The sequence below is a fragment of the Daphnia carinata genome, chromosome 10, assembly GCF_022539665.2.
Source record: "Daphnia carinata strain CSIRO-1 chromosome 10, CSIRO_AGI_Dcar_HiC_V3, whole genome shotgun sequence".
In the NCBI taxonomy this organism is placed as follows: domain Eukaryota; kingdom Metazoa; phylum Arthropoda; class Branchiopoda; order Diplostraca; family Daphniidae; genus Daphnia; species Daphnia carinata.
This window is the reverse complement of record NC_081340.1, coordinates 3,071,204-3,089,312: the sequence shown is the minus strand read 5'-3', so window position 1 is coordinate 3,089,312 and position 18,109 is coordinate 3,071,204. Positions and strand designations below refer to the sequence as shown.

At 44.3% G+C, this 18,109-nt stretch overlaps 1 protein-coding gene across 1 annotated transcript; it reads right to left on the bottom strand.

Annotated features, from left to right (window-relative positions):
• Positions 1–5,346: 5,346 nt before the first annotated feature.
• LOC130702618 (mucin-2-like) lies at positions 5,347–13,366 on the bottom strand. The gene is made up of 2 exons (XM_057524293.2): positions 12,946–13,366; positions 5,347–10,062 (listed from the first exon to the last, which is right to left on the bottom strand). Exons 1-2 carry the CDS (start codon positions 12,966–12,968, stop codon positions 6,387–6,389), a joined length of 3,699 nt encoding a protein of 1,232 aa, XP_057380276.1. The 5' UTR covers positions 12,969–13,366; the 3' UTR covers positions 5,347–6,386.
• Between the last annotated feature and the right edge of the window lie 4,743 nt (positions 13,367–18,109).

Below are 18,109 nucleotides of genomic sequence, written 5' to 3'. Positions count from 1 at the left end.
TCGGGTGATATTACTATCGGGTTTCGTTTTCAAGAGAGAGCTTCTGTTTTGCATGCTAGCAATAGTTCGCTGGTTGAAATGTATTCGTTCCAAAGTCTGCCCCATCCATCTACAAGATGAAAAGAATATCAATTCATTTCAAACAGAATTGGCCGGGCACGTTTTGTATATCGCCACAATGTAAGCACGTGTCGCGTGCTGCGACATAATATTCAACTCACTTGAACGGTTGCGTCTCTGCATACATTTCAAAACTCTGCATCCCAAATGCAAAAGCAATGCGTGTTTTTACTTCTCTTAAAAGCTTTCAAAAATGATTTGCGGGTTGGGGGCGAAAACTGCGCTCCGGCAGAGAAAGCAAAGAGGAATCAACGCCATCAAAGCTGGACGATGTAACATCAACGAATAACCATCTCCTGATCTACATAGGAGATGGACGCGGATAGTCCCTTCAAATACATGTCTCCTTCCATCGCTCCTTCATCCGCCAGCCCACGCTTGACCAGGAAAATCCCTCAAAATAAAGAAGACGACTCAAAGCATCGGTTCATTTATTCCATTTGCCAAACCCTGGAGGCCACGGACAGCGAGTATCTCTTCTTTTTTTTTTTTTTAAGGTCTCTTCTTGGAGCAGAGATTGTCATACTTTTACTTTAGATTAACTACCGCTCGTATAAAAAGACTATACACGTACTGACGCCATGACGACAAGCAGCATCGCATTCGAATAGACTTCTTGGATCAAATCCTATATTCCTCTTGCCACAATTTCCCTCCTTTTTAATATTTAGTGGCCGAGAGAGTTGTGATGAAAAAGTATCGAATGAATGACGGGCGACAGAGACGTTCCCTACTTCTTTTTGCTTGCTCTTCAACGACATCGTTTCGGTCGCGTCGTCGTCATAGATCTTTTATTACTATTATTGCATCGACACGATATTTTTTTTCTTCTCCTCCTCGTTCTTTCGCTTTAGTGATCTCATACTTGCACCCCCACTTCGCAGTGCTCTCGACATGGCTCAGCACTTCTTTTTTATTCAAATGTATCCGGTCGCGAATCTATAACATTATGGCTTTTTGCCAAGACAGCGTCTCTCTTTTTCTTACTGCCTTTCACCCTCCACGCGACGTTCTCGAATCAATCTCGGTTAAAAGTGTCCACCGACGGTTCATTGGCTTGAAATTTGCATCGGTTGCAAATAACAAAAGAGACCACGTTAGAGTGAACGCGTGAACTCATCAAGCCAGCTCCTAGAGGGCCAGCTATTGAAATAAATCTCGACAGCACGCTAGAGCATTGTTGTTGTCGAACAAATCACGCCTGTATATAAGAGCTTGAATACGTCGTGAACATCAAGCAAAAAAAAAAAAAATGTGGCAAATGGACGATAAAATTTCTGTCTAGCCAAGTCGTGCACATTTATTATTAGCACAATATTGTGCTCGAGATGATTCATATTTTTTAGGACAAAAGCTGCACCTCCCTATAAGCGCTATGAAGTCGTGCAGAATTCACCTCTTTATCGAAAGAGGCGTCGAGGTATTGATTTTTGATTGATTCTGATCGATCATCGTCCATCGTTCCATTCGGTCGACAGTTCTTTTCGCCTTCATGTGGTCGATCGATTAATAGTGAGTGAATCGATCTTACACACGAAGCTTCCCTGCATGTTGAGGCTGCTAAAGCAAGTCAAGGCACTCGTCAGCCAACGGTTTCATTCACAAGCTTTCTCTTTGATCCCTTTTTGTTTGGTAGACGTTCGTATTGCAGGCGGTCGACCTTTCCCTTAAGCTCCCCACTGCTGCTGCTTTTGTCCTTTTACTGCATTTCATTGTATATACTACCAAGGGAAAGGGGAGGACATCAACTTCACGCAGTAGATCAAGTCGACTCTTAGAATATCAATTCCATATTTACCACGACTGTCAGCAAGCTGGCCCTCAAGCACGTCATCCTATCCTGTTCGCTGTTACAGAACTCCATGTGACGAAGACTCTGATCTGTCTCTTGAAGGGGACATACAACACATAGGCACACACGGAAAAACACGAGATTACAGATTTTTTTTTTTGTTTCTACTATGTTTCGTTGGCTTGCTGTTCGCTCGGTGGCGAAGAGAAATCCTCACGACATCTTCGATCTTCGGGGAAAGATCAGACTGTCACTTTGGCTCCTGCCAACCTCGTTAAATAGCTTCGTTGCTTCACTCACTAAAAGCTCAACGTTCTCAGTTTCTCACTCCGCTTCATATTATATCCTATCACTAAAGCCCGGTAACAAACCGGTACAATAATATACAACCCTTATCGCTCCATTCTGTTTTTTTTTTCTTTTTTGTTTTGAGGGATTGCGAGACGTTTTTTTTTTTTTTTGCCATCAAGTTTTACAAAAGTGTCCCGAAACATTCTGTTTTAGTTCAACAGAGGCCAACGGAAATAGCGTACACAGATCTGATGGATCTAACGCGTTGAGCAGTAAATCCACGGCCAGTATTTTCTTGTGGGGTACATTAACGGGAGCTGAACATGGTTTTGGAAAACGGTGAATCGGATGTAGAGCTTCGAGTCCGTAAGGCAGTAATCCCTAGCGGACAATTTCAAACCCAACTGAGGATTAGACGATCTGGTGGAATTATGTGTGTTTAGTGACTTGGCACGTTCTTCAATCCATTCAGAATCCATAACTTTGTTCCACCACGGTCACTACGATTTTGTTTTTAAATCATTGTAGGAACTTTATGCGTTCACATGAAGATGGCCATACTATAGAGCTTAAAGCTTATTCCTTTCATCTGTTTTTGGATAAAAATCCATAGTTTTAGCGAATATCTTTCGTAGGTTGTTACAAAGAAGGATGTATAGATAGCAACGCCTTCGGTTCACGAACGACTCTGCATTCCTCGTCCAGTTAGAGTTTCTGATTGATTAAAAAAAGTAGCCATTCCCCATTCAGGCTAGGTAGATTAATCTACTTGACATTTTTGGGTGGTTAAACCTTTTTCCTTTTTTTTCATATCGTGAATTGTGAACAGTTGAAAAGTCAAGCTAGAAGCAAAATGATACCAGGCTGTAGAGAGAGAGTTATTCATCGCCAAAAAAGGCACACCCCGCGGAGCTGATCATCATAAAGATGACATTAGTGGGATTTTGATAGAGTTTGCTGTCAAATCGTGGATGATTCGATTGCCAGAGGCGAGACAGAGACTATCCATTTTCCTCATGGAAGACCTTCTCTGTTTATTATGGGGAGTGAACGAAGACAAGGAGCGTGAGCGGAGAAAAGGAAGGGAGCGAGAAGCTAAGAGAAAGTCAGTGAACGAGAGAGAGAAAAGCACCCAGTGTCAAATAATGCAGTGTCGCTCAGAACAAATCCCAGAGAGAGGTCCAGCATCAACCCCCTGAAAAATATGAATCCACTGTTGTTGAGAGGCTGCGTTTCAAGTCTGGCGTTTTTTCTTTTGTTCCAGCACCGTCAATGACTTGGTTGCTGGTGTGGCTATTGTTATTCCAGAAGTCTGTTCTTCTTTTAACATCTCATTTCCCCAGAGAACTTTGGGGGACTTTGACCATATTTCGCCGGGGCCAATTATTGCGTTGGCGCGACTTGATTGCCATCGCCCACCCCAGAGAGCACGGCAAACAACCTGACGTCGCGCTGCCCTCTGTCCGCTTTGACTTGACTTCCTCAGCCCTCAGCCGCTACTGACCTTCTCGCCGGCATTTTCCGCCGGCCAAGCGGGGACCCTTTTTGGATTGGATTCGCTTATCGCCATTGTCCATCCGAGACAGCTATAAACCTAGGTCCTCGTGAATAGGGAAGAAAACAAAAACGATAATGCTCCGCGACACGCCCGACAGTCAATAAATGTCAAATTTCTACGCTCCGCGGCCGATTTGTTATGCTGCCATTATCCGAGCGGAAACAGAAGGCGGCTGAGAATCTGTGATGAGTTCTATATCCCTTTCATGTATCACGGAGAAACTCTGTCTATAAATATACATTGTACACCATAGATGTCGCGACGATTTCGGGATTCTCGTAGCTGTTGGTACAGTTCATGGAACAGTCAAGAAATTAGCATTGATTTACGCCGTTTGCGCGTTGTTGGCTGCACTGCAAACTATTACTCGGATAACTTCTCTTTGTAACAACGCAGAGCGTCCCGTACTGCTGCTGACTGCCACAGTCTTTTGTCATCTAAATTGCCTATTTTGCATCCGCTGTGCCCTATACCAATTTGCTCGAATCGTTGCCCATTTTGAAACCCCCCCACTTCATCTATTTGGCTGTCTCTATATCCCATTGAACTAGGCAAGCTACTACCATTAGCCAACTAACCCATCAGCATGTCGTAGAACAAGGATTCCTTTTTTTAAAGCTTCCTTCCAAGTCCGCTGTGTATCCTCCTGAGCTTCTCCTGGACTCTTTTTCATTTCAATCTTGTCACTTTCATTCTTTGTTGTCAGCGACGAAGGTTTCTATTGATTTCTTTTGATGCCGTGCGGGTGGACTGAAAGACTGATTCCGTTGCTGCTGGATGACTAACCTCATCATCAAAGCATTCATAGCCTTGTAGCCGAATCATATTCGATGCGACCAAACTGTCACCTTGATCCCACGCCAAAGATCTTGCGAGATATTTCGCCCCCCTCTTTCTAAAATTTCCCTCTCTTTTTTTTTTCTCTTCCGTTCGGTCGCTCACTGCTAAACGATATGCAAGAGAGCGAAGTGACAAACTCCCTTCTTTTCGTATAAATATCGGAGAATGAGGGATGGTACATGCAAGTCGCGAGTGTTTTTCAAAGAGAGCCAAAGAGAGAGGGAGAAAGCAGAGACGCTGCAGGGAATGTGGAAGAAAACTTTCCACTTCATCTTGATTGACTGCGACTACGAGACTGCCATCCATCCATCCAACTTGGTTGCGAATTCATCCATTCTCCTCTGCTGGCCCATTTTACAAGGTTTTTCTGTTTAAGAACAGTAGGAATCATTGGTGTTTTTTCTCCCCTTTGTTTTCGTTTTTTTTTCTCTCTCTTTTGCAAGTGAAATGGAAAGCGGAGATAATAACCTGTTCCTCCTGCTCCTGGCGTCCTTAAATATAGACACTAGTCTAATGGGGTCACGTATCTTTTCGTTTTTTGTGTGTGTGCCAGCCACCAAAAGAGTCTGCGTTTATACACAGGCGCCTCGACCTCTTTGTTTTTACTTTCTTGTAATTTTGGTTTTCAAAATCTGGCTCAGTTTAATTGTGATTAGCCAACCTGGCCTTATTAGACCGACGTAGACGTTCAAACTGTCACAAAAAAAAATGCAGATAAATTAAAAATACATTGAAAATGAGAATGTTGAGTAGAGTAGAATATTGTATTGACAGGAAAATAAAAAAAAAAAAGGGTAGAAAAAGATGTTATTTACACTAGAGTTGGGAATAATATGGTAGCCGGAGGTTCCTAACAGAATAATGAAAAGAAAAAGGGGAGAAAAAAAAAAGATAAAAAACAAGAACGGAACGAAAATTCTCATGAGATAACATTTCCGCGGGATCGCAGAGAAAATATACATCCTACTGTTCCAACCGTGTGCTCTTTCATTGGTACACATGTTGTCTTTTACAGGGATGGCAATGCAAATATATGATATCCCAGCCGACTGAGCCGAAAGAATCGTTTGCTTCACGGAAACTGGTTGGGAATGTGTCTCGTTAAAAAAGGTAAGAAAAAAAAATCAAAAACAAAAAAATAAGATCCATCTTGTTTACACGACAGTTCTAAACAAACTCTAACAGATTAGGAAGAGGGTAGTATAAATATATGAAAAATCGATAGTTTCTTTAATGTTATAGATCGCCAATCGAAAACGGAAACGTTGGTGTGGCTTAAAAAAATCGTCCTTGATTTCCAAATGTTTCCAGTTACTATTTCAACTGCTACTGTTTCGCACTGTTAAAACGATTGTGCCACCACCACTCGATCATGATTTCGGATGTTGTGCGTCTAGAATAATAAGGCCATTATTTTTTACTTACCATCCGGCTGTGTAAAATGAGAATGATCGTGGTAAACACACACGAAAAAATAAAAGTATATGAGAAATACTAGAAGAATAAAAAAACAAGAAAGAGACAGGTCCAGTTCTCTCTGGACCTAAGACAACATTCGTTGTTCTGCTGTTCTGCACAGCAAAAATCCATACAGATGTTGCGAAAACAAAAGAAAAAGAAAGAAAAGAAGTGTACATTGTGGTCTGTCGGCTAAGTTTATGCTTTGTTTTCATTGAGAAAGTTAGAAAAAAATAAAAAGACATTATGTTTTTTCCAGGTATATATCACTGACAACTTGGATGGGTCGACGGAGAGGGAGGGATAAAAAGCTGACTTAACTGGATTTTAGGTTCGACGTGCAGCCAATTGTCCCGGAATGCGATTTGGTCTGCGATTTCGTATCGAAGAAACTGGTGCCACAGTGACGCTGGCAACGGCTTCAACGACATTCTCGCTGGCTGGACTGCTATCTGCGTCGGAAACAGCAGCGTTCACCTTACCCTCATTAACGGTCACCTCTTCTTCTTGAACATCGTTAGCGACGGCTTTCTGCGTCTCCTCCTTTTTTTCTTCGTTCGTCGTTTCGGCTTCGGCTCCCGTTTTTTTGGTAGCCAACACCGAGAATCGATTGCGTCGATCGCTAAGGCTTACCTGGGTTCGGACGGTCTTCGGTCGTTCGCTAACCGGCAGAGATACGCGATTTCTCAGACGATTCAAACCGGCAGATCTGGTTGTCGTGGTAGTCGTCGGTTCAGGGGCAACCGTGACAACGACCTTCTCTGAAACAACTTCTGGATCGGCATTTTCGACTACTTCACCTTCAGACTTCTCCTGAGTCTCACTCGTTCGTTCCGTTTCCGATACAGTTTCATTGGTGCTCGTCTCTTCGACGGAAGCTACAACAGGTGCTGCCTCGGTGGTGGTCGTCGTCGTGAACCGACCGCGTTTCAAGATGGATGACATGGGTCGCGGGGGTGCAATCCTGTTACTCTGCAACTGACTGGTTCCAGTTGGTTTGGGTCTCACTGTCGGCAGAGCCGCTTTCGGTTCTTCGGAAGTAGCAGATGTCGCTGCTGGTTTAGCAGTTTCCGTTTGGTTGCGTCGGAATTGGAAACGATTGCGGAAGTTGTTCGACAATGGTTTCCTAGTGGTGGATGGAACAGACGCAGCTGAACTGCTCTCAGTGATTTCCACAGCCGCATCGATCGTTTCGGATGAGGTAGATTTCAATGTATCCGTAGATGGAGTTGTAGGTCGTCGCAGACGGTTGAATGGGGATCCAGCCGGACGGAAGGTATTCTTTTTCACTGGAGCTGCTGTTGTTGTGGTTGTTGTTGTCGTGCTCGCAATGGCCGGTGTGTCGTCGGATCCACCACGCACGCGGTTGCGGATGCGATTGTTGAAACGATTAGCGTTGCTTCCGCCGAATCGCGATGGAGTGCGACCGCTCGATGATGGCGCTGCTGTTGTTGTTGTTGGCTCTTGGGTCGTAGTCGTTGCAACTGTGGTAGTTGTGGTAGTGGTGGTCGTTGTTGTAGTGGTGGTCGCTGCTGTCGAAGTTTCCACGATGTCCTCCGAAACGGCTTCTAGGACGCTGTCAGTCGTTTGCGGGATTTCAACGTCGTTGATAAGACCTTGAATAGGATCGACTTCGGTTTGAACCGGTTCGATCGACAAGACCACAGATTCCGGGGTCGTAACGATGTCATCCACGAAATCTGCGACATCGGTTTGAACGTGTTGAATAGCTGGGGTTTCGAAGTCTTCCGCGTGCTGCGTCACAAGTTGGTCGTCCAATGAATGAACTTGTGGATCAACAGCTAATGATGGGGCAATAGTAGTAGGGAGAACTTCTTCGATCAGGACTTCCTCAAAGTCTACGGCAGGAACAATTTGGATAGTTTGGTCATCTTGTTGCTGTTGTTCAGCGGCTTTGGAGAATGCCAACAGATCGCTTAAAGAAGGATGATTCAAAGAGAAGGGAGATACATCATCAGCATGTTCTGCCCCGTCTTGGTGATGCATTTCATCGACAAGATCTTCCGGTTCCGCAGCTGGGATTTCGGCTTCGAATTCAGCAGCAATCTGCGGAGTGCTTTCGACGAAATCAGGCACTGTAGCAACCGTTGGCCTCACAGTCTCTTCTTGCTCTGCGATGTCCTCGAATTGTTCAGCGACCAAAGGTGTCGGCAGTCTGGCAGGGCCGGAAATAACAGTCAATCTTCCAACTGAAATGGGTTGTTCGCCCGTCGATGCTTGGCTACCCGCATTGCGGAAGGAATCGCTCTCCACGACTCGTAGAGGTGTACGCTCCTGCACAAAGAAATCGCCTACTTCATGCTCCTCTTCAAAATGATCCGGATTGCGTCCGTTGATTGGGAAATGCTCGATTGCTTGACTCTGACGACTGAAATCAAGTCCATCATGATTTAATAAAGCTCCCAAAGAATCATCATTAGCGATGTCAGCTGGATGGGCATCTGCAAGTTCACCTTCCAAATCTTCGAAGCGAACTTCGGCCAAGCCTGCACGGTTCTCGAGAGTGCTCGTTGTCAATGGGCGGATCCTCGGACGGAGAGGTCTACGACTGCCACTAGATCCTTCAGGTTTGCTCTCTGTGGCTACCGTGTTGAGTGCCGGTGTTCCACGGATCGAATCCGATGTGAAACGGTTCTTTCCGCGAATCCTTTTGCTTTCGGTAGTACTAATGATTGGCTCTTCAGTCACCGCGGGAGTGTTACCTCTTCGTAGAGGTGTCAGTCTGCTCAACGACGGACGCATTGTTGCCTCAATCGTACCGATGGTGGTAGGTCGACGACGTCTAGAAGCCACTGTCGTAGTTGGTGCTGGGGTAGTAGTTGTTGTAGTTGGAGCCGGGGTAGTAGTTGTGGTCGTTGTTGTTGTTGCCTCTTCAGTAACAGTAATAACATCCTCCGTCGTGACGTCATCAAACGGTTCGACGTTGACGTCGTCGGTGATGTGGCCAACTTCGAATGCCACCTGGGCCACGTGGGGAACTTCATGTACTTCGACAAGGTCTGATTCAGTCGTCACGCTCAATTCCTCTTCGACTTCAGACGGTAGTTGAACGTCCGATGAAAGTTTGTTGTCGGCTGCGTTTGTCTCGATTGGCGAAGCGTTCACGTTTTCCTGGTCATTGGAAAACAAAGTGGGCTCTTGAAGTGAAACGGCTGAAGTGGTTGCATTCGCTTCATCGACGTCGACTCCGTCGTAATAGAGGTACTCGTACTCGTAGTCTTGACCATTAGGAGCCGTTTTTATGACCGTGCGGCGTGACACGCTCTCGGCTGCAATGAGATTATCGTCGTCTTGGCTCACACCTTCAATGGCTTTACCTTGACGGCCGCTTTCTTCAACCACCGCGGGAGTGGCAACCTGTTCCGTCTTTCCGGATACCTCGATTGCGTCTTGGAGTGAAAATGTTTCAGCAACTGGAGCCGGAACCGGAGATAATGATCGGGCCTCTTCGGTTTTAGTGCTCACATTGCTGTGAATAGAAGACTCTTGTTCACGAACGATGGCGGGGCCTGTCAGAAGCTCCGGAAGGGAAAGGGGAGTCCAGCTTTTCGTATCGGCATCTTCAACTGGAAAAATTGGCTCAACAGAAGGCTCGTCTAACAGACGGGCGGCCCGATTCGATTCGCCAAGGTGTTCAGCGATGAGAATTCCGTCTTCGAGAATGGTGCCAGATGCGCTGCTCTCAATCTTGACGGATGGCAGTTGAGCTGGAATTGGGTTGACCCTGGCTGTCCGGCCGCCAGCGGCCTGAGACTGACGTGGGTTCGCCGAGATGAACACGAACTCTTGTCCTGGCAGCGGTTCGGTGATGATGAGAGGTTCTTCGAACTGCGAAAGAGCTCGGCTGTTTCCGGTCGAATCTGGGTCGGATCGTCCGCCGAAACTGGCGCTGACTTTGATTTTGCGCCTATCCTGTTGCGGTGCAGCCATCGTTCCGCAAACGACGGCCATCACGACCATGGCCATCCACCAACTCCTGGAGCTGTTAGAAAACGAAGTAGTTTAGAAAATCAAGTGAAAAGCCATTAAAAACTATTTCTTTGTTCTGGTTTGTAGTTTTTCCCAGATGCAGTTTTCACTAGCAATCTCTTCGTGATGAAACGATCAAATCATAGTCAATTATATCAAAGACTGAGAAAACACGTAATGGCTAATTTAAAGACAACTGACTTGTCCCACGTGAAGGTTTTGGCTCATTTACTTGGCATATCGTCGTTGTGTATAAATGAAAACTGTACGCCATTTCCCGAAATCGCCCTGGTTCTATTGCATCTGATTATCTAAGTAGTATTTGCGTGCACGATACTTTCTCCCTTGCTCGCAGTGCTGGAAGAAATTGAGTTAAAAAAATACCAAGGGAAACCGACCAACGGCTTCAACCCACAAATCTCGGGCACCATGCTGGGAAAGGTGCTAGAAAGGGACCAACAACAAAGAAAAAGCGGAAGGCTTGTCCGCCTGGAGATATAAGAACGAGAAACACTATGGAATTTCGACAACGAAGCGGCTATCCCACATTGGCGAAACTTGGCGTGAAAAATCCCGAAGTTGTATTTAGGATACATCACGCCGTATGTTAGCCTTTTGTTTTTTGTTACGCTATCTAGATTTCATTATTGGAGCCGAACTGACGCTCTTGGACACGAACGAACTCTCGAAAAAGACATGTTTCTTTTTTTCAAAGAGACATCAAGCTCTCGTATGCCGGTCAGAGAAAAAAGCCGTGATTAGAAAAAACAGAAATGAGTTTTCAATGTTGGTTGTACAACCAAAACAATCACGTTTAGACAGGTAGGAAGGAGAGAAACGTTGCAGTCCCGCAAAATTTGGACACAGGAGCTGAAGACTTGAACCACTAGTTTGTGTGTTCCCTAGAACTCGGTTTTCACCCCATCTTGAATTATTTGAATTAAATTGTTCAGCCGATTGCAATTTTTTCTCTTTCATTTTGTTTTTTTTTGCTGTCCACTCTTTTACATTGCTTTCGTTCTGCGTCAACAGTTTTTATTTATCTGATTTCTTTTATTTCTTTTTTTGGGAGGCAGTTTTTTTTTCGATTCCAAACTCTCTACTCGATAGTCGCCTTAGGATGTTTCTTCCGTCACTATAGCCAACACAGACACACACCTAGCTTTCACCACAGCGAGACATCATCTGCATACTCCGAAGCTTGTCCAAATGGCTTTCCCCTATTCTTGTTAAAGCGAAACGGAATGTTGGGACTTTTTAAGGACCGCTAGTTTTTTTTTTCTTTGTTAATTCCCTCCCTAAGAGTTGGACCGGCGACAAGATCAAAAACTGCGTTTCTTTTTATCAAATAGCCAACGCCCACTACCATGTCATCCAGCAAGAAATGAATGCAATCAGAACGTATTTCACGATGAACGTGCGCTAATGCAAGCTGGTCTTTAGAGTGAAGGGAGGCCCAAATTCAAACGAATCACCTCTCACTTTTTCTTTCTTTTTTGATTGTGAGGGTTTTTCCAAAATTGCGCTGCGATATCAAGGCCGCAGTCTCACCATATTTCTGAATAAACAGCTATTGCGCATATTTTGCATGCGTACAACAGAATTCCAGCGATTCAAAGAACTATCGTCCTATCAAACGCATATTTCCCCGTCCAAAAAAAAAAAAAAAAACGAAATCTGTCTTAATCACCTTGAAAGAAAGACGTAACGTGCGTTAACACCAAGAGCGAAATTTCTCTTTACCGGCTGTTAGCCAATCAGAAATCTTGGTCGACGCTTTTCCTATGCTGAAATCATTTCATACGCGGTGTAAGTGGAAATACCATGATTGCGTTTTGAATGATGATTCATCAAGAGTTTCGAATTCGAATTCGTTTCCCCTCTCACTTGATTCGTTCCCAATTGAGATGGCATATTGAATACTAGATATGAACACGTGAAGATGGCACGAACTGGTACCACGGCGCCATACCGAACAGCGTGAAAGAATAATCAACTAAGTCTTGAAAATGGCCAAGGGTCGGTCAGTTGCGTGTTGGGGTTGCATGACGCTAAAATAAAAGGGCGGAGAACGACATGATGGTGAGAGTTACAGAGACAAAAAAAAAAAGAGAACGACCTATTCAACAAAACGATTGCAGATTATAGAACAAGGTCGATCGGGGGACTGACGAGCTTCCAATCCCTACATTGTTCTTTCTTTGGAGGGCGAGAAATAAAAAATCTCTTGTCCATAGCTGTTCGACTGTCTCATTTGGCGGACGCGAGAGGAATAGACAATAGAAATCGCAACAAAAGAAAAAAAAAATGTCGAAGAATAGAAAACGAAACTGATTCTAATTAAGGCAACGTCAACACACACAAAGGGAGACTTTCACTATCCTTCTCGAAAACAGAGCCACCTTGACAAAATTCCCAGTATTCCGTGCGCGATGGTTCCAACCAAACCGCTAGTATGCAGATGAGATGGAGAACCCGGCGCTGAGAGCACTGCTACATAAAACTACTAACCACATATGGTAACAGTAAATTCTTTTCTTGTTTCATTGTACATTTGATGGTCAGCTGACGAGCTGCCTGCGTTCCAGCTGGACGCCCTGTACGATGCGACTATCACGGAAATCCATTGCGGTTTGACGCCGTTGGTATTGAATAAACCACCCCAAACATAGAAGCAGCTCGAAATGTTTGATGATTAACAAGAGATTTCGCTACACGCAATAAAAACAAAAACGAGCGGCTTCAATTATTTACTGATGCGCAACAAGTCAAATATTTTTGGTAATCAATGCGGGCAACAATGTCGGGGTAGACTTTCTACGTCACCACAATCAGAGGTGAATAAGATTTGAAAAGAAAAGAGGCGAAGAAAAAAAATATGGTTCATCAAACTTACCCCAATTGGAAAGGACTCGCCATTATTGGTCCTTTTAGACGGGGGAGATGAAGAACAGCACTCTGGAGACAAACTTTTCCGGATCAAATAGTTAGACGAGACAGATGGGTAGTACAAGCCCTGTCAACGATATATAGTGCAGATGCAATGGATAGGCAGACTGAGTTAAGAGGAGAAGCGAGAGGACCGTCTAAGAACCGACCCGCCAAGAGTGGTGTTCGAGCGTGGATTGCGACTGATGAAGCGTTGGCTGCTGGACTGGGTTGTCTCTGTGAAACGCTGGCGATACTACACTCTTGTACGCACATACACACCTGAACTACCTTCACTCGAGTTCTTCGTGTTCTTCTAAACTGGATAGAGAAAGAGAGAAGAGAGAGAGAGAGAGGGAGGATGTGCGTACAGTAGGTTTCTGGGCTTTGCTGTATAGCATTAGTGTTTTGTTGGCTGTTCAGCTGGACTGGCTGGTTGGCTGACTTGGGCCCACCATTGCTTACAGAAAGAAAAAGGGGGTGGAGACCCCCGCGATGTAAAAGTGTTTTCACCTTTTTATAAGGCGGCCTCCTGACCCACATTCCCCCTCTTACCCACCTTGCTGTAAAGCTGCGGTCTCTTCTCCCGTGTATACATTTCAATGTAGTCGAAGTGAAGGTGAAGGGAGGAGGTCTTTGTCTCTTGTGGGTTGATAAGCACTGGAGGGACCTCGGGTGGCCAGCTTCGAATGCAGGCGGGGTTGTTGGCGGAGGGACTTGCGATTAGAACTGGCAAAAAAAAAAAACAGGACATGAAGACAAACCGACGAATTTTCCCTTCGCCCGGCTTTTGCAATTGTTGTACCACCCTTAAATGCTTTTGCCCGTCGATCATGTGGCCGTCAGGCCTCATTTATGTTCAGTCATCCATTTAATACGTCCTTGATTATTGGCTTTTTTGTTCTTATTGTTTTGTCTACCTCTGTTATGGGTACGTTTTTTTTTTATATGACCACCTTCTTTTCTTTCGAGTGTCTGAGGAGCGGCCCTCTTGGCCAGGTAGCCGACGGTGGTTAAAATGTTCGAATGTAGACAAGGTTTTCGGAGATTTTTTTCTTTTTCCGATGACATATTTGCTGGGGTAGGACGCGCTTTGCACCGTCAAATAGATACCACCATGAGGTCAAATCAACTTTCGCCGAGCTTTAAAAGATTCCCGTGTCTCTTTATTAACATAATCACATCTTTCTTTCCTTTGTGTCTTTTTTTTTTCTTCTGTTGACGTGTTTTCCCTATTCTGCAACATTGTTATAGCGAAAGTGTTTAAACAGAATGTAATCAAACGTAGATGTTTGTTAACGACATTTAAATGTATCCTCAACAATGTACGAAGCGCCTCTACCTGACGTCCTTTCTATCTAACCTAAATCGATAAGGGTGAACGTTAAAAAAAAAGCCCTCCTTTTAGCCCACAAGGATTTCTTGTGGGCTGCGGCTGTTGTGGTTGTGCCAATAGAGGCCATGAATATCCTGGTTGAGAGGATTTAGGAGGGTGTAGACGGAAGCGTGCATCTCATTTGAAGATCAAGCGTTCCATGGTTGAACCTCAGATGCGCTGTCCTTGTTACATAGAGTGCCTTTTTTTTTTATATATGATTATTATTATTTGTTTTGATTTTCGTCTCTTTCATGATGCACGACTTATTCTTAATGCGATAACAAAAGATTCAAGAAAGTTTTTTGGTTCTTTTCTTTCTTTTTTTTTTTTTCATAAAAATGAACGGCTACTGCCGTCGAGTCACGTTCGTTGTACCGGAATGTTTAGTAACCAAAATGAATGATCGTGGACTTGTTAGATATGACGTCAGCTGACCTAAGCGTCTTCATGAAATCGTTTGGACGCGAAGTCGTGACGGTTTTCTCCATGTTGGCAAAAAGAAAATAATATTGAAATTGCAAAAATACGCAGCAGTGCAAGACGACGTAAGGCGGAAAGAAAAGAAAAAAAAAAAAAGATTTCTAGTCGTCACCGGAAAATGGATGAAAAGGCTGACTTTTGCGTGAAAGCCAATAACCCCGGCAACGACTGCTGAGTGGCCAGCATTCCGGCAAGATTATTCGATGCCAAGTAGGACGGCGTGTGTGTTACTTGCTGGGGTAATTGGGATAATACGACATCCTATACAAGCAGACACTGCACGCACATTTTATATGAAGATTGTACGATGTTCCGCCCCGCTAGTTTTCGGGATTTTTTTTTGCATCCGGTCGTCACGCAAGTAGATTATAGGGCCACTGAACGCTCAACGCCAATGGGTATCGTTACGCATGATGAGAGGGGTAATTTAAATTCGAGTATTATTCGGAACGACGACGACAACCAGATAATGACGGAATGAAGAGTGGATTCATTAAAACGTCAAGCCCGGCCACTCTGCTGGATTGCAGTAACAAGACAGGAGAAAATGAACAATATCAAGAGAAAGGCAGGCAAAGGTGTACTATGTTGGCGCCGGCCAGGCGGCATCCAGCCAATATTCGTCGACATCAGCTATACAAAAAAAAAAAAAAAACGAACACACATACACGAACAAGCATTATAGGAAAAAAAAAACAAAAACAAAACAAAAGAAAAGAGCCCCAAAGCAACCGAACAAAGGGCCAATATACCAGCGAAAGCTATAAGCCAACCCCCGCGCTCCCAGCGTACCGGAGAAAAGCATCGAAATGAACCTCACTTTCAGATCGACAAGAGGAGAAAGTCGTGCAAAACTGAAGAGCACCTCAGTAACAACAAGGCAGCCACTAATAACAAAATAACACAACAACTAGAATAGAAAAAAAAAAATGCATAATAATAGAAATGTAGGAGAATGAAAGAAAGGATGAAAAGAAGGAGAATAAAAAAAAAGGGCGAATTAAAAAAAAAAGCGAAGGGAGAAAAGAAGAGTTCAGCACGAAAATGACGATGATCATTCCGGAGCATACTCCTCCTACTACTCTCTCAAGCACTAGTTTTTTTTGTTTTTTTTTCTTATTTCTTTCTCTTTTAGTGTACTACATATATATATAAGGCTTGACGTCGTGAAGAGCAGGTTTTCTCTCCTCTTTCTTTCCTATTTTTTTTTGTTGTCTTCGTGTCCTCTTGTCTTTTTGTTTTGTTTTGTTTTCCTTCATTTTCTCCTCTTTTTTTTTTTTTTCCTCACTTCTTCCTTTATGACTATTTATTCGACGATGAATAGAGAGGAAATTCCGGACACATAGTGATGCGACTCGCTGTGGGTCACATGCGGTCGCGCATCATCTTTGGCATCGATGCCAAATGTGTCACGTGTGGACGTATAAGTCGCACCGGTGGCTGCTGGATGATGACGCTAACAGCTATACCAAAGCACAGAAGAAAACAAAAATCCAAGAATCCGGGAGGGGTGAAAGGCTGATCACCGATGTTTATTGCTACGCGACCAACTTTGGTCGTTCTGTTGAACGCATGCTTCTTTCTTCCCTCTCAAACTGCCAGACGGAATGATGTTCTGCTTAACAGTTATTGGCCATCCGTGCAATAGCTTATCTGGGACTTGAACTCGTTGGGACAGGGGGAAGAACGCCTGTTGCAATTGAAACGAACCCGATTTTGCAATTGCAACTTTCCCGTTTCGACATCGGGATAAGTCTTGGACGAGGGTCAACACGGAGATAATTATAGGCGGGCAATGGACACATATCTTAGTTATACACGGTCTATACCTGGCTCACGAAAAGGAGCCAGTCACGTTGTAGATTTTGTTGGTAGAACTTGACTCGACAAGAGCGCCAAATTCGGCTATCCATCAAATGATACCGTGGCCCACAAAAAAACCTAGGATTTATATACACAAGGTGAACGAAAGCGTCAGTCCGCTGCTGCTCATGACGGATCGCCCGATAAATACGGATGGGGTTCAATCGGGCGCGAATGAGCACATACACAGACTCCGTATATACATATATCTAAATCCTGGTAACAGAAAGAAGCATCGAGCAGCTTAAACTAGCCATATACTGCATCTCTTGGAGTGTATAGAAAGAAAAAGAGATGGAAGAGAGAGAGAGAGAGAACGACAAGGGAGAAAGAGAGAGGGAAAAAAATCGAGAGAGAGAGAGAAAACAGTCCTCTAGCCACTGTTACATGACCTAAATCCTAACTGGGATTCCGATCGGTCACCGTCCTGCGGTCTTTTTTTTTTCCTACCATCAAGCTCTTTCGTATTTATGTGTGTGTTTTGTAACGTGTTGGCCGTACGAGGCAGTATCAGCACCGGCAGCCATGGCTTGCCCAGCTGCGTCCGGCTATCAGACAGTATAGCCTGCGTGTAAAAAATGTATATCCAAGTATATACGTGTAGCTTTATGGAAACAGGATTCGGAGAAAATTCCGCTCGTAACGAAGAAAGTTATTACTCACTCTTGCCCTGCAGTCAGACGAGTCACCTGTGTACAAAGCGTCCCTTTCACGACAGATACCTTTAATCCGTTTCCAATCTTTGGAATTTAAATAAGATGTTTTGTCGAATACCCCTGTCCTGTTGTTCCACTACCCCCTGTCCTAGTGGACTAGTCCGGGTTCGTGGTTTATCCTGGCCCGACCATCCTGTCTTCTTTTCATTTTGTTTTGTTTTGTTATTTTCTCCTGTCCTCGTCTGTTCCACTCTTGTAGCTATTCCTTTTGATTCGGATAGGTGGGCATGAAATGTATTTTTTGGGGTCACATGAGCAAGTCCCCCAGGAAACCTACATTCTCACCCCGGCCAAGCAGCTCTGGCAAAAAAGCATCTTTTTGCAAGCTGAGATATTCGTGTGAACTGTTCTTGTTTTTTTTTTCTTCACGTCGTGACCTGGGCCACTTCCGCTTCGTGCAATCCGTGACTCTCGACTCACAGGGGAAAGCCTTTTGTTGTCGGTTGGCTTTTTTTTTATGAGTGCTTTCCTCACCGGCATCACAGGGTTGCTATCATACACAATCAAATGAGTTCCTAAAACGCAAAAGAAGGGAAATCAACAGGAAAAAAAAAAAAACACACGGCAAAAAATAGAAAACGCTTTCTGGTCTCATCTTCCTTTCTCCCCCCTCCGACTTTTTCTTTTGCCATTCTTTTTGTTGTTGTTCTCTTCCGTGCCCGACGTACGCGAGGTCTATACTGCGATCATGTCCC